The sequence below is a fragment of the Ruditapes philippinarum genome, unplaced genomic scaffold (assembly GCF_026571515.1).
Source record: "Ruditapes philippinarum isolate M1 unplaced genomic scaffold, ASM2657151v2 ctg1504_1_1_1_1, whole genome shotgun sequence".
NCBI lineage: Eukaryota > Metazoa > Mollusca > Bivalvia > Venerida > Veneridae > Ruditapes > Ruditapes philippinarum.
This window is the reverse complement of record NW_026852316.1, coordinates 252,145-268,475: the sequence shown is the minus strand read 5'-3', so window position 1 is coordinate 268,475 and position 16,331 is coordinate 252,145. Positions and strand designations below refer to the sequence as shown.

At 33.7% G+C, this 16,331-nt stretch overlaps 1 protein-coding gene across 1 annotated transcript in view; it reads left to right on the top strand.

Moving 5' to 3' along the window:
* Positions 1 to 16,331, top strand: part of LOC132756551 (FIGNL1-interacting regulator of recombination and mitosis-like) — a 74,423-nt gene that overhangs the window by 32,626 nt on the left and 25,466 nt on the right. The window contains exons 7-16 of the mRNA XM_060747649.1: positions 722 to 808; positions 2,245 to 2,320; positions 2,959 to 3,182; positions 4,200 to 4,351; positions 5,599 to 5,747; positions 6,636 to 6,710; positions 7,430 to 7,519; positions 8,123 to 8,247; positions 9,083 to 9,165; positions 9,977 to 10,106. Of these exons, the coding sequence (XP_060603632.1) occupies positions 722 to 808; positions 2,245 to 2,320; positions 2,959 to 3,182; positions 4,200 to 4,351; positions 5,599 to 5,747; positions 6,636 to 6,710; positions 7,430 to 7,519; positions 8,123 to 8,247; positions 9,083 to 9,165; positions 9,977 to 10,106 (1,191 nt within the window). The remainder of the gene's footprint in view (positions 1 to 721; positions 809 to 2,244; positions 2,321 to 2,958; positions 3,183 to 4,199; positions 4,352 to 5,598; positions 5,748 to 6,635; positions 6,711 to 7,429; positions 7,520 to 8,122; positions 8,248 to 9,082; positions 9,166 to 9,976; positions 10,107 to 16,331) is intronic.

Genomic DNA, 16,331 nt, shown 5'->3' with positions numbered 1-16,331 from the left:
AAACAAATAAGCTTAATCTGTGTTGATAATATCTTGTTAACAGATTAGTAACTCTAATTTTAGACTGTTAAATAAATAAATAAATGATTTTAAACATGCATTTTTTTATAAGTTTAAATAAATTATCAGTTTTATAATAAAAGTTATTAAGCTTAAACCATAAAATAGCTTATAAATTATGAATGGTGTATGATTGCATTTTTATGTAGTATTTTTAAAAAAGAAGTATTTAATGACTGAAAATACAGTCAGACTTGTGCAAAAGCCCACCATTAAAAATTACTACAAATAGAAAGCCTGTAAATTGTTGCTTTGTCTGTAGTTTATTTTTTTCATTTTTGTCATGATTATTCATTGATAAAAAGTTTAAGACAAAAGGGACAGTTAAAAGAAAGGCTACCTTTTTATAATTGTCCACTTCACAATTTCTGTGATACTATATTTACAGTGATGTTTTCCTCAATATTTAACAGCAAAATAATGGCTATTTCCCCTAGCCCAAAATTAGTTTTTTTTTACTCTAAAAAAGTTACATTATCCTCTGGATTTCATTTTTAGTTGTTTGAATTTTATTTCAGGTTTTCCCCCATTTCTGATTTATCATGCTAATATTTTCCCCTTCCGAAAGCCACAGATTATTTAAAAAATCAAATTAATATCACTGATTTAACAAAAACAACAAAAAACAACAATAATGAAAAAATTATGAATTCTATTTCAGGAGAGTAGTGAAGTATATGGGGATGCCCTGGCCTGTGTAACAGAACCACTTTCTGTCCTTTTCAAAAAGGCGCATGCTTTACAAGTGGTAAGTTATCCTACTGAACCCATGCTAGTGTGTTTAAAGTCTCTTGACTTGGACTGTCTTGTCTCTTGCTCTAAATCAGCTGTTTTGATCAGCATTCTACAAGAAACTGTCGACACTGTTCAATCTGCGGAAGCTATCTAGCTAGCTTATGGAAGGTTGGTGGTTCTACTATGGTGCCTACCTGTGTGTTTAAAGTCTCTTGACTTGTAATCTCTTGTCTTTTGTGGCGTAGTTTTGCCCTATTTGTGCTGCTTTGATTAGAATTCTACTAGAAACTGTTGAAACTGTTGATGTGAGGAAGCTATCTAGCTATCTTACGTATGTTTGGTGGTTCTATACCGGTGCCTCACATTTCCGTGGTACTTATCTGTTCAACACAGACAACAGAAGTTAGAAGAATAAAATTCGGGAAAATAGGTTGAATATTGTAAGCAAAGACATATAAGTTACATCATAGTTTATTCCATTTAATGTTTGCATGTAAGCAATTATGTACCAAACATGGCAATTAACACCTTTCTTCTGCCTTACTGAGTAAAGTTGTGTTCTCATATTTCCAAGGCAATTACATTTTAAGTTTCAAAAGCAAAACCAATAGTTAATCTTTAATTTTTTAGTACATTTATACCTAGCCCTGTCTGAAAGTGGGCATTTTCTCAATGGCATTTATCAAATAACTCAATGGTTGTTGAACAAAGACAATTGTCTTAAAAGGTATGAAAACTTAAAGTAAATTGGGGAAATAATTTTACTTTGTTCTTAATCTGAATAAAATAATAATAAGTTTTTCTCAGTTGTATATGTAGCACTCTCTTGAAAATGCAATAAGAAAGTGGAAGTAAAACTCCAGACAGGTGCATGAAGTCTAGGAGGCACTTGACAGTGTTTATGCCTAATACCTCGGAAATATGGGTATCACGGAAATATGAGGCACCAGTATACTAATTGGTGTCGACCTCTGCCTGAAATGTACTTGTCATGGTTTGATTATTGTCCACTAAGGCCCCATGTGCAGAAGTTGTAACATATATGTAGCAATTTTAACATTTACAATATATGTATTTCTGACCCAACTGTCCATATTAACACTATACATCATACAGTTTACATGGCACAATGTTTCCTATGATATTGAACAATTATTTCTTCAGTAAATTAATAAAAAAAGCAGTTACTTTGCTAAAGCAAGAAAAGTAAGGCCATGTCCTTAACTAAAGCCAACCTCTTGTTGGCATAATTGAATATTGTTAATTTTCCAAGACCAGATGTATCAAATGATAACAGAAAATCATTTTTATAATTTCTTAAAAAACTAAAAATTAACATATTTACCCATTCAAATATGCTGGTCTTTATGCTTTATAAAACACGTTCTAAATTCAATTGCATTCTTTAGCTGTTAAAACCCATATTACATGTACTAATTTTATTTTTAGGCGTTGCTAGGGTTACTGGACAACATTGTTATCAACAAAGGTATCAGCCAGCAAGATATAGATGATCTTTGTTTTGGTTTGTATCATTTATATTTCTGTGTAATTGAAAAGTTTCAGAATTTGAGTTCTTTGTACCAAACTATAATTATTGTTAATTTCTGAATTAGAATTTTAATGTTTAAAGTGCACTTATTTAAAATCACGTCAGTTCCACACTTCACTTGGGAAAAATGCACGTTACCAGAACGCAAACATAAGTCAAGTTCCGGTAACTAGCATACTAAATATTAGCATTGACTAATCAGGTGCAAATTTGAAAGTTATTCATTTTATCTGGACTATACAAAGAATAGGGACAGCTGTGGTACTCAAGATGGTGTCACACTTTGGTTTGGTTAAGTTTTTGCTAGCAAGTTGATATGAAGGAAATGAGTTTAAACTACACACACTTATTTGAGAGCATAATAGGAGCTCACTATCCCAGGTCTATTACATGGATTTTGACAGAATTAAGGCCCTTGTTTTTAACTGAAATAAAAACAACATTATCCAGGCTTTTGTTTAACTTCCAAACTTACAAGCACTGAGACGGGTGGAGCAGGCTGTCGTATTGACAGCTGTTGTTTTTGTAAAGAAATTGAATAAAAATAAGTACATAGTGATCTTTACATTATGCAAATTTACTGTCTCTAAGATGCTATCAAAATGTTTCAGTGTGCCAGGGATTGTTTGAGATATGTCAGGTAGTGTCCAGTCTGGATGTGAAACTGGTTGTCAGCCTATGGAAGGCAATCTCTAGGTTGTCAGGACGACACAAAAATCATCTGAAAGATGGGCTAGATGTGGATACCATGGTAACATATCTCTGTACAGAGATCAACAAAGGTTATTCGTATTTGTTACAACTAGCGCCACCTGGTGAGAATAACCAAGAATTGGTAGGCATGATATTCATCTTCAAATTAAAAAAGTTTACAGTTTCATATTCTATCTTAAATGAATATTCAATAACCTAGTTTCAATCCTTCCCAAAGTAAGGCTATAAATTTAACCTCTCTAGAGCAATGCCCCTCAGCAACAACGAAAATCTGTGTCTCCCATAGGGAGCTGTGTTTCACAGGTTGTACTGTACTATTATATTACATTGAAAAGAAGGTAACAGTGTTGTGATCCTACATGTTTGTTACATTGATTTTCATTGGATAGTCGGGGGCGTCCGTGGCCGAGTGGTTAAGGTCATTTACTTCAAACCACTTGCCCCTCACCTCTGTTGGTTCGAATCCCGACAGGGACTTTGGATTCTTTCATGTGAGGAAGCTATCCAGCTAGCTTACGGAAAGTCGGTGGTTCTACTCAGGTGCCTGTTCAAGCCTTAAATAATGCAGGGAGGGGCACCTGAGGTCTTCCTCCACCAGTAAAAGCTGGAATGTCGCTATATCACCTATACTGTGTCAATGTGACGTAAAACCCAATCAAACAAAATCATTTAGTCATTTGTATGCTGCTGTGAATTATGGGAAAAAATGAAGTACATAGATATTATGTAGGATATGTTTTCCTCATAAAGATCTTTGATGGAATGTTATATGCAGTAGTTTTAACATTCTTTATGCTCTTATAGGGAGATGTACAAACTTTTTTATACCCCCACTTCTTAAAAAGCCCGCTACTTGGCCATATTGTGCAGATAGATTTGTTCTTGTTTGTACTTTGTGCTGTCTCTCCAGAGACTAGGAAAAAAAAAAACAGCAGAATGTTTGGGCATTCGTTTCCTATGGACATGTTTCTAGCTTACAAATATTTTTGCTAAGTTATATTGTGTGGCCTAAATCTTAATAACTCATACATGTAATGTCATCACCTTAGTGCAGTAACAGGTTAAGTCCATCTAAATTGAACAGGAGTTAACCAGTTATTGCACTAAAGTGACAAAATATCATCCTTTCTAATTTCAGAGCCTATCACAAGGAGATTCCGCTGCCTTTCAAAAGTCACTGAAAGTTCTAGGTTACCAGATGAGGGTTATAATTTCCTTGTTGGACAGTTTTATAGATAGTATCAGTGATTGTGTGAACTCGGTGTATGATATGGTAGTATCTATATTCAGGTAAGCGGAGAATATCAAATTTTGATAGGGGTATGAGTTTTCATTTTCAGGGTTAGAATTTAGCGATATTTTCTACTTGCAGATTTTTGCAAGTGATCAAATGCTTAACTGGCAATATGAGGTAGTCAACTGGCATTTCCATGATCACGAATCTTATCATTACTATAATACACAATGACAATGTATTTTGAACATCTGATATGACAAATGATAATAAGCTTGAATCATGTCAGAAGCATCTTTATCACAAGTAAACACAGATCTATTTCTTCTTGTAATGAAACAAAAACATTTCAACGCATTAACTTATAAATGATAATTGTTTAGGGATCAGATTAGATATACCAGAGGAGCACCCACTGGTGACAATGTACAGTTATAAACTTGTTCATGTAATGTAATTTCTTAGGACCTTCATTAATTTTAGCGTATTTTGTGCTTGACTGAAACCTAGAGGTACTGATCTACTTAAACAAATATTTCAGCTTAAAAGTAATCACTTTACAGAGTAGTGCTACGCATTTACATTGGATAAAACAACATGGAGTTCTAACAAATAGTGTTTGGTTGTTATAAATAGTCCATCAAAACATAGTCACAGAAAAAAAATAGAGCAACTAAAAACTGATAGCAACTGAAAATTGATTTAGAAGTTTAGAATTTATAAGTAAACGTCATCAGTTACTGCATCTGGCACATTAAACATCATCAGTTTCTTCAGCGGGCAGTTGCCAAGCATCATCATCAGCTCAGAAAATAACAATTTTGTATAATGTATATGTCCAAAATGAACAGTCACTTGCAAATAAATGCCAGCTAGAGTAATTTTTACTGGCATTATTAGATTTTAACTGGCATTTTGCCAGTATGCCAGCTTAAATTCGAACCCTGATTTTGAAAAAGTTTGTTTTACCAAGGTTCATGCTTGTGGTTAAAATTACCAGAGATTTTTTTAAGCTTGACCATTGAAAGAATAGGTACTCGGGCGTCGGCAAAACAGCTCTAGTTTGGGTTTTCTTTCCATCTATTATAGCTGGAATTTGAATGTGACATAAATCACAACCAAAAAGATCTTAAGTCATGTTACAATATATGAAGAACTCAAATCTGTATATAAGTCTTTATATGTTGTAAAACCTAACTAAACAAGTTGTGAAGAAAGCATTCATGTAACTTACAATTTTTATCATGTTTATATAACACAACATTTCCTTTCTTAGTTTATAAGAATTGGAGAAATTTTGCAGGAGTTTGCCCCCTTGTATTGTTGAGGTGAACATATCTGTGACAAGTTTAGATGAGATCCGACGACATCTTGTTAATGGTATAGAACCGTTGGTGAACTTGCTAGTTCAGAATAGGACATTTGTTACCAGTATAATGTCACAGGGCAGTGGTATGTATAGATATTCATATAGTTTTTTGTATTTTTTTATTGGTACAGGAGTAATTTAATCTTTGCCTTGCTGCAATCAAAGTAATTAGTTTTTGTTATCATATTAGAGCTGGCATACCAATGACCAGATATGAAATTTAAACAGGCATACATTATACCAACTCGGGTTAAATATAACATTTTCAACAAATAGACTAAATCATTTCAGGGAAATTCTTAAAAATATTGATAAAATGCCTGAAATACTGCAGGCAATTTCTTGAAAGCTTCATTATGATTTCAGGGAATTTACAAAAAACCTAGATTTTTTAGGCATTTTACAAAATGACTAGCCACTTCAGTCATTTTACAAAATGACTAAAATTTCAGGGATATTACAAAATGCCTACTTTTAAAAAATGCCTGTGACATATATTATACATAACTTTTGCCTTAAATTGACATCACTGAGATTGTTTGATATGATGGGACTGGTAATATTTTTTTTGTTTTTTTTTTAATATGGTTGGATATAGTTTTCTACCAATGATCTGTGTGCAAAATTTCAGATCTGTGTGCAAAATTTCAGTTTATTCCCTGATAACACTTTTCCAGAATAATCATCTTTATTGTGCAAAAATGACATAAAAATAATAAATGTTTAAACGCTTTTAATTCAACTTTGGCTAAGATTTGCATTAAATATTGCTATTACCAAAAATTCAATACTGAGTAAAAGATCTTTATTTATCTTTTTCATATTTTTCTGTTTCATGTGCCTCAATTAATCTATGTGAGATTTTCACATGTTATGTTCTTAGGGTTTTTGACCTCAATAGAGCTCTTTTTAAAACATTTGTGTCTTTTTGAAGTTGTAAATTTTGACTTTGTTTACTATCTTATTTTCAGATGTAGCATCAGAGGATAGTCTTGCAAGGTTAGAGCTTCTGGTGAAGATTGCCGACTGCCTACCTAAACAAACAGGTATTTAGTTAAGAGCGTAGAAAGTTTGATAAATTTTTTGATTGTTTGATATTATTACATTGTAGTTACAAAAACCCTCTTGAATGATGTCAGTTGAATGTTGGTTGTTCTACTCATAGGCCCGTTCGTGCCTGAAATAATGTACGAAAGGGTACGTAAGGTCTTCCTCCACCAGTAAAGCTTGAAAGTTGCCATATGACTTATACTGTGTTGGTGTAACATAAGACAAATGACAGTGATAAAGATAGAAGTTGTTATGCAAAAAAGAAATTAATTAATATAAGCTTAGCCAAATCTTCTGTCAGTGAGGACGAATCCATTACATAACTTTAGTAGTCTATGATGAAGGCTTTGATTTAGACAAGGCAAATACTTTCATTTATTTCATTATGACAAAAGCAGGCATTAATACTTCATGTGCGGAAGCTATCTAACTAGCTTACAAAATGTTGGTGCTTCTACCCGCTTGTGTCTGAAACAATGCACTAAGGAGCACTGGAAGTCTACCTCCATCACTGCAGCTAAAAAGTTGCCATATGACCTTGACAGTGTTGAAGTTATTGAAAACCCAACCAATAAAAAGTATTCATACACTTCATTTTTTTAAATGAATATAATGCAGTAAAGTCTTACATAACTTTTTAATTATGTAAAATTCAGTAATGTCTTTATGCTTTATACCTTTGAAAATGACAATATTTTCCTGTAATATATTTCAGATGATGTATTACAATGCTGGATGAAACATATAAATAATAATGAGTCATCATCTAGTATATTTGACCAGATCTTCCTGGCAGCATCTCATTGTGAGTAACGTGTCTTTTGATTGGTTGATAGTACACACTGTCTCTTAAAACTGACCAATCAGATTTCAAAACTTTCTTTTACAGGAATGGTTTTAGAAAATACTTCTTTTATTTTAGATATACTTTCAAAAAGAATGCATTGAAGTAATGGCATTTCTTTACAGGTAGCTTCTTTAAACAGGTACATTTTGCACAAATTTTAAAATACACAAACAAAAGGGTGATCTTTATTGACAACTCACAAGAGTTCTGAAAGTGGTCTTTATTTGGAGGTGGTCATAAGCCTAGGATAGATTGTGTTGTATATTTGCCATGACATTGCGTAACATGGCTTTTGCGCGGAATCTTTATGGTATTAATGTTACGTCACTTCCTATGTATGTAAACATTGATTGTTGATAAAGGAAACAAACCGTACACAACGCCTAGTTTACTCACGTTCACGTCCTCACAGATTGTTTACCAGTTACACAATTTTTAGGGCATGAGAATTTAATAATGCTGTTGACAGCAAAAGTAATGTAACAAATTAAAAATTATGTTATTTACCAGCCATATATGAATAAACCATTGATTACCATAGTTTTAAAATTTCCCTTACAGGTTATGTTGCATTCAGTATGTCTTTAACAATGAGGACAACAAAAGAAGTGCCCCTATATGAGTATGTATGTACCCAGGTTTGTGGTCTTGTTGGCAGTTTGCCAGCAAAATATTTCAATGTTCTGGTAAGATATTGTATTCTTAATTGAACAAGTTTAATCATATTTTATTGCTAATATATTCATGTAAATATACAGAGAAACAAATTGATTTTGAAATAACAAATAGCGAAAGGGTTGGGCTCAAGTTCTTACAACATTAGCGATTGGCCCTCCCCTGATATTTTAAGGGTTATGTAATCAATACACTGATATACAGTATAAAATAAGCCTGTCTTGCTTTGAATTAAGAACATTCCATTGTGAGTTTAATACAAAATCAAAGGGTAACCAATAAGGCGGCCAACAGCTTACATGTTGTGTTTGTCAACTGATATAGTGTCAAGTTAGAAGTAATGTTGACTTCAACATAGATCAATTTTTCTTGAATATCAGACTGGTAATTCTGTTAAGTTTACTTACCCATGTAGGAAATTTCATCTGACATGGGGGGTGTGCCAGATGAGTCGCTTGCTGTACAATAGCACGCTTAGGATGACGTTATTTTATTGTTATGAATGAAGTTGTAATTTATATGCTGTTACGGGTGTAATGACAAAGTTCCATGGAAAATTGTTTCATTAAAGTAGCGTTTAAAATATAATGGAATATGGTAGAATATGCAAGAAAAAAAAAATCTGACGTATGATTGCGGTTTGGGTTGGAAGATCCTTTCTTTCGGTGGCCCTGTTGGATATTCTGATCCGAACTGGAAAATATGACAGATATAATTAATGTATGGTGTTTATTGTGGATTCCAGCCCAAATCTATATGTATGTTGGATATTCTATAAAATATTTGCTGATTTGAATAGTAAGTGATTGTATGTTTTTACATGAATTGTTTTGGTATGTATTACAGGAGGAAAGTCTACTCCAGAGTTTGTTCTCAGTGAACATGTATGTGTCATGTCTTACAGAAGATGTATGGTGCTTCATATCAAGGTCAGAATGTTTTTACCTTGATGGTTTCCCCCCCCCCCCCCATTTTACATAGTTTTGCTCATTTTGACATAGATTTGCTCATTTTGACTTGGTTTTACTCATTTTGACATAGTTTTGCTCAATGTGTCATTTAAACTTTACTCATTTTGACAAAGTTTTGCTCATTTTAACATAGTTTTGCTCATTTTGACATAGATTTGCTCATTTTGACTTGGTTTTACTCATTTTGACATAGTTTTGCTCAATGTGTCATTTAAACTTTACTCATTTTGACATAGTTTTGCTCAATGTGACATAGTTTTGCTCATTTTATCATAGTTTTGCTAATGTTGTCATAGTTTTGCTCATTTTGACACTGTAGTGTTTTGATATGCTCAATAAACGTACATATAATGAGATAAGTGAGTTGATATCAAAATGACAAAATTCATTAATGTTTGAATGACATGAAATATTGTAACAAGATTTGTTAATGTTTGAGTTGCATAAAATACTGATTTTAAAACATCGTATAAAATTTCATTCTGTTGTAGGTACGGTTGTACAACATAATTATACTGTAGTCTGGTGAATCATTGATTTTCTATGATACTGATTCTTTGGTACTTTCTCTCAAGTACAGGCTCAATTCAAACTGAGTCTGCAACTTTCATGTAATTTTGTTGTGATAAATGCTTCTAAGGGATCACCCTTTCTCCAGATCTTTAGCTCTAAGGTCAAACAAATTGAATCAGAAAAGTAAGAGAAAAAAAGACCATAAGGACCAAAACTGCTAGCAATTTTGTAATATCTTTATTTTTTGAATGAACAGGTTTGGGTCTGCAGATTTATGCTACCAGCATACAAAGTTACTGATTGACGTTTGTGAAGTGTCGGGCTACCCTTACTGTGTTGTCAAACTAGTGAAAAGACTTGTGAAGTTTCTAGCCCCAGATCATCAGGTAAGACTTAAATAACTTTATTTATCACGCCCTCATGATATAATTCCTTGCATCTGAACTCCAGTGATTTTTTTTTAGCGATAAAATCACTATTTGGGATATATTATTTCTTAATTTGATATAAAGCGTAATTATAAACGTTTCTTGGTGGATGAATTTTAAAGGTCAGCATCAAGCAAGGTGTGGAAGCATGTATGTATGTATTCTAGGCTTAATGAGGGTCCTTCCACCCTTTCAGGCACTGAGAGTGCAGATCTCAGATGTGGAAGCTATGAGTGTCATTTAATATATACTGCAGCTTACCAAGCTGTCACAGGAATTGATTAATTAACTACGATTGATTAATTTACTATGCTAGGACCGGAAATGATTAGCCTTTGCCACCTGTATAGAGCCAGGCCTGCCTGGCTTGTCAGGCTCTTTTTTGTTGGCTGACAAGGCCTGCCTGGCTTGCTAGGCTCTTTTCTATTGGCTGACCAAGTCTAAATCTTGACTTTCCCCAAAATTGATAATAGAGAGCTCTCAAAGTGTAAGTTTGAAAAGTCTTCTTAAGAAATTAAGCAAGTTACGGGTTTATAATTTGTGCCTAGTTTTATTTACCAGTGAAATCAGAGGTGAAACTTCAGTTTCAGACTTTCAGTTTAGACAAAGATGGAGACATTCTGTGGCATGGAATAGGTACATGCACAGTTGTACATGCAGAATTAAGGTTTTTAGCTCGACTATTCGCAGAATAATCGAGCTAATGCAGTCACCCATTTGTCGGCGTCGGCGTCCCTGTGGTTAAGTTTTTGCGTGTAAGCTGGTATCTCCATAACTACTGAAGGGAATGGATTGAAACTTCATACACTTGTTCTCTGTGATTATCTAAGATGATTGGCATAAGTCCCATAACTCTGATTTGCTTTTTTTCATAATTATGCCCCTTTTTCGACTTAGAAATTCTTGGTTAAGTTTTTGTATGAAAGCTTGTATCTCCATAACTACTGAAGGGAATGGATTGAAACTTTACACACTTGTTCTCTGTGATTATCTAAGATGATTGGCACAAGTCCCATAACTCTGATTTGCTTTTTTTTTATAATTATGCCCCTTTTTCGACTTAGAAATTCTTGGTTAAGTTTTTGTATGTAAGCTGGTATCTCCATAACTACTGAAGGGAATGGATTGAAACTTCACACACTTGTTCTCTGTGATTATCTTAGATGATTGGCACAAGTCCCATAACTCTGGTTTGCTTTTTTTCATAATTATGCCCCTTGTTCGACTTAGAAATTCTTGGTTAAGTTTTTGCATGTAAGCTGGTATCTCCATAACTACTGAAGGGAATGGATTGAAACTTCACACACTTGTTCTCTGTGATTATCTAAGATGATTGGCACAAGTCTCATAACTCTGATTTGCTTTTTTACATAATTATGCCCCTTTTTCGACTTAGAAATTCTTGGTTAAGTTTTTGCGTGTAAGCTGGTAACCCATAACTACTGAAGGGAATGGATTGAAACTTCACACACTTGGTCTCTGTGATTATCTAAGATGATTGGTACAAGTCCCATAACTCTGATTTGCTTCTTTGCATAATTATGCCCCTTTTTCGACTCATGAATTCTTGGTTAAGTTTTTGCATGTAAGCTTGTATCTCCATAAATACTGAAGGGAATGTATTGAAACTTGAAGAGTTTGTACCTTTTCGGACAATTTTATGTATTCATATAGGTAAGCATTATTATACTCAATGAAACACCCTTGTGACAAATTTTCGAATAGTCGAGCGTTACTGTCCTCCGACAGTTCTTGTTGCTTATCAAAGTAAAATTTTGGCATGTAAAGATCAAATTCTGGCTTGTTAAAGTTAACAGTGAATAATTTGTTTATTATTTTATTATGCCCCCGCCATGTAATGGCCGGGGCATTTAGTGTTACCCTGTTCCGTCCTTCCGTCATTCTGTCATTCCGTCATCATCAGTTTCCGTTCATTATCTTAGTAATGGTTGCACATATTCAACTCAAATTTGACATATGGATATGTCATGAAAAAATACAGGTCAAGTTCGAATTTGGTCATGGTTCGATGATTTTTGGCAGAGTTATGCCCCTTTTACTTTGAAAATAATATGAAATTTTCAGTTTCCGTTCATCATCTCCCCAATGGTACAACACATTCAACTCAAATTTGACATATGGATATGTCATGAGAAAAGACAGGTCAAGTTTGAATTTGGTCATGGTTAGATGATTTTTGGCAGAGTTATGCCCCTTTTACTTTGAAAATAATATGAAATTTTCAGTTTCCGTTCATCATCTCCCCAATCGTACAACACATTCAACTCAAATTTGACATATGGATATGTCATGAGAAAAGACAGGTCAAGTTCGAATTTGATCATGGTTTAATGATTTTTGGCAGAGTGATTCCCCTTTTACTTTGAAAATAATATGAAATTTTCAGTTTCTGTTCATTATCTACCCAACAGTGTTACACATTCAACTCAAATTTAACATGTGGATATGTTTTTGGAATGCCCAGGCCAAGTTCGAATTTGGTCATGGTTCAATGATTTTTGGCAGAGTAATGCCCCTTTTACTTTGAAAATAATATGAAATTTACAGTTTCTGTTCATTATCTACCCAACAGTGTTACATATTCAACTCAAATGGATATGTCAAAGGAATGGGCAGGTCAAGTTGGAATTTGGTCATGGTTTGATGATTTTTTGGCAGAGTTATGTCCCTTTCACTTTGAAAATAATATAGATACATCTTAGGAATAAGCAGAAGTTTGAATTTGGTCGTGGTTCAATGATTTTGGACAAACTTATCTTTCTTGAATATTGGAAAAATTTTGAACTTTCAGTTTCAGCACTCATACTTTAATGTGAAATATGCTATTTTCAAAAGGTTAAGACTGAATAATTTCAGTGCCTTGAACATTGTATGAAAATGGTTTGTGTTAACATTGAAAAGTTTTAGTGTTAACATTGAAAACAATAATTTGTGCAAACAAATTTGGAACTAAATATAATAACATCTGAAATTTTGGCTGCATGCGGGGGCATCCGTGGCATGATGACACATTTCTAGTTGTAAATTGATTTAGAGCACCATAGTTTATCAGATAATAAATTATATACACAATGAATCAGCTTTGAAGAAAATATATAAATCAAAATAAATTAAATACACACTAAAGAAAATAAAATATTTTAAGACATAAGAAGTGTCATTGTGATTGTTTTTAACACATTTCATAGCTACATAAAGGTGCATTTTTATCCTACATGTATTTGATATTGAACATAATCAACATTTTAATTTAACAATTTTTTTGTTTGTAGTCTGCATGCTATATATTGATAAATATATTTATCTCAGTATTATGTTCATTAGAAAAGTTATTTAGAATGTTCTATGTCACATTATAACCATTTATAGTGTCAATGTAACAGTATTTACAAATTTAAATAATTGACTGTTTATTAGAAGACTAATTTTGAATGATCTATGTCATTTGAAGCACTACTATTCTGAATGATCTATGTCACTTGAAGCACTACTATTTTGAATGATCTATGTCACTTGAAGCACTACTATTCTGAATGATCTATGTCACTTGAAGCACTACTATTTTGAATGATCTATGTCACTTGAAGCACTACTATTTTGAATGATCTGTCACTTGGAGCACTACTATTCTGAATGATCTATGTCACTTGAAGCACTACTATTTTGAATGATCTATGTCACTTGAAGCACTACTATTTTGAATGATCTGTCACTTGGAGCACTACTATTTTGAATGATCTGTCACTTGGAGCACTACTATTCTGAATGATCTATGTCACTTGAAGCACTACTATTTTGAATGATCTATGTTACTTGGAGCACTACTATTTTGAATGATCTGTCACTTGGAGCACTACTATTCTGAATGATCTATGTCACTTGAAGCACTACTATTTTGAATGATCTATGTTACTTGGAGCACTACTATTTTGAATGATCTATGTCACTTGAAGCACTACTATTTTGAATGATCTATGTCACTTGAAGCACTACTATTCTGAATGATCTATGTCACTTGAAGCATGACTATTCTGAATGATCTATGTCACTTGAAGCACTACTATTCTGAATAATCTATGTCACTTGAAGCAATCCTATTCTGAATGATCTATGTCACTTGAAGCACTTCTATTTTACCCCAGGTAGTTCCAATATAAAGCTTAGACTCCCTGTGACAGAAATGGAGACACATACCTCCACCAGAAATGTGTTTTTCTTTGTCAACAGATTGAACAGTTTCTAGATCTTTGGAAAGTTGATGTAACGGTTCTTTCCTCCTGTACAGGAGAGGTTTTTGATAAACATAGACTGAACCATTGTTGTCTACAACTACACCATTAGAACTGTGGCTGTAGATAGTCTTTAAGACTTGTCCAGAATTGTTGACTTTCTTGATGGCCCATTTCTTGGACTGATCAGTAGATTCGTTTTCCTTGTCCTCTACGTACAGCATTCCACTGATTTGATCTACAGATAGGTACTGGGGTGCATTGAAACTAGCCAATGTTTTGATATGCTCGCCATTTGCATTTAAGATTTCAACACTGCCCGGGTCCTGACATGCTACAATCAGATTTGGCTTTAGGTAATCAATCCCATAACACTTTTTACCCACATCTGTCTCATTGACTGGTATGAGTTTATCACCTTTTGTAACATCCATAAACAGGATCTTCCTAGCGTCAGTCAGGGTTGCAGCGACTTTGTTGATTTCAACAGCGGTAACATCGAAGGGGGCTGTTTCCAGTTTTATTGAAGATTTCTCATATTTTTGTTTTAAATCTATTAGCTTCAAACACTTACTGTCATTACAAGCAACAACTAGGCAGTCTGACACTTTGCACAGTCCAGTTATACAAGAGGTTCTGCTGTCTCGCTTATTGCGTTTTATGTTCAGAATATCTTCATTCATTAGAGCCCTCTTAACAGCAGATTTGTCCACAAGATGTCCGAATTCAATATCATTTCTAGTGATTCTTAGGTCAATATCATCAATTTTTGCCTGAAACATATAGTGGCAGATTTCAGTATCCCTGTTTGTTTTCTTTTCTTCCAATTTGAGTTTTGTCATATCAGACTTGGCATGTTTCATTGCAACAAAAAGTCCACATTTTTGTCCTGTTCTCTTCTTGTTGTCTATAGACATTTTCATTTCTTTAACCTCAGTCTCAGCTTTATCAATGTCAGATAGGACAAGTCGAATGTTGTGCACATCAGCCTCACTTGTTTCATCTGACTTCTTTCGCAAATCTTTTGCGGTTGTATCAATTTGGTCTGTAAGTTTTGTACATTTTATTTGAAGGTCAGTTTTCAATTTTTCTCTCTCGCCTTGCAGCTGTTTTATAAGACCTGCTTTTTCCTTATCTAATTCTGCAATGATTTTAGCTCTTTTTAGTTCATGTCCTTTGATTACATTCTCCTCTCTTGTACTTTGGAATGATAAAAGTTTGTAATGTTCTTGGCAAACTCGTCTCTTTAAAAGGTCTTTGTGGCTTTGAATTACGTCACAAACTTCCTTTCTGTTTGATTGAACTTTAACAAAGCTAGAAGTTGCCTGAACCTTTTTTGCTTCTAACTCTGCCAAAGTTTTGTCAATACACATACTTAAATGTTGGATTTCATCAACCATGGGCTCAGATTTTACCAAAGTAGGAATATGGCTCACTTCAGGACAGGTTTTGTGGTTTTCGCTTTTACATAGGGTACAAGCCTCCTCTTCACATTGTTTGCAAAAAAACTTCGTAATCTCCGACGGATGTTTCTTACACTTATCAAAGCAGAAATCCTGTGGCATGTTTGCCCTGTCTTGCAGTGTATGGTGTGGCAGATGTTTCTTGTGGTACCTGATACACGTTGAACACAAGTACTCGAAACATTTTTCACAAAATCCGTCTGCTGCAATGATAGTCCCTAGTTCCTTTTCACAATCCTCACAATACATTTCTATAATCTCTTCTGACATGATACTATCGTCATCTTCTGTCTTTTGTCCCCTACAATTTGCAGGGGCTGTCTCAGCCATTTTCTCATCACAATATATTACATTGTAGGTATTAAATATTAAATCAAAGTTATCAGTGTGAAATACAGTGTTAATGTGTACAGTTCAGTATACATTTAATCAGCAATGTGTAATAGATAATAGTTAGATATCAGATATCA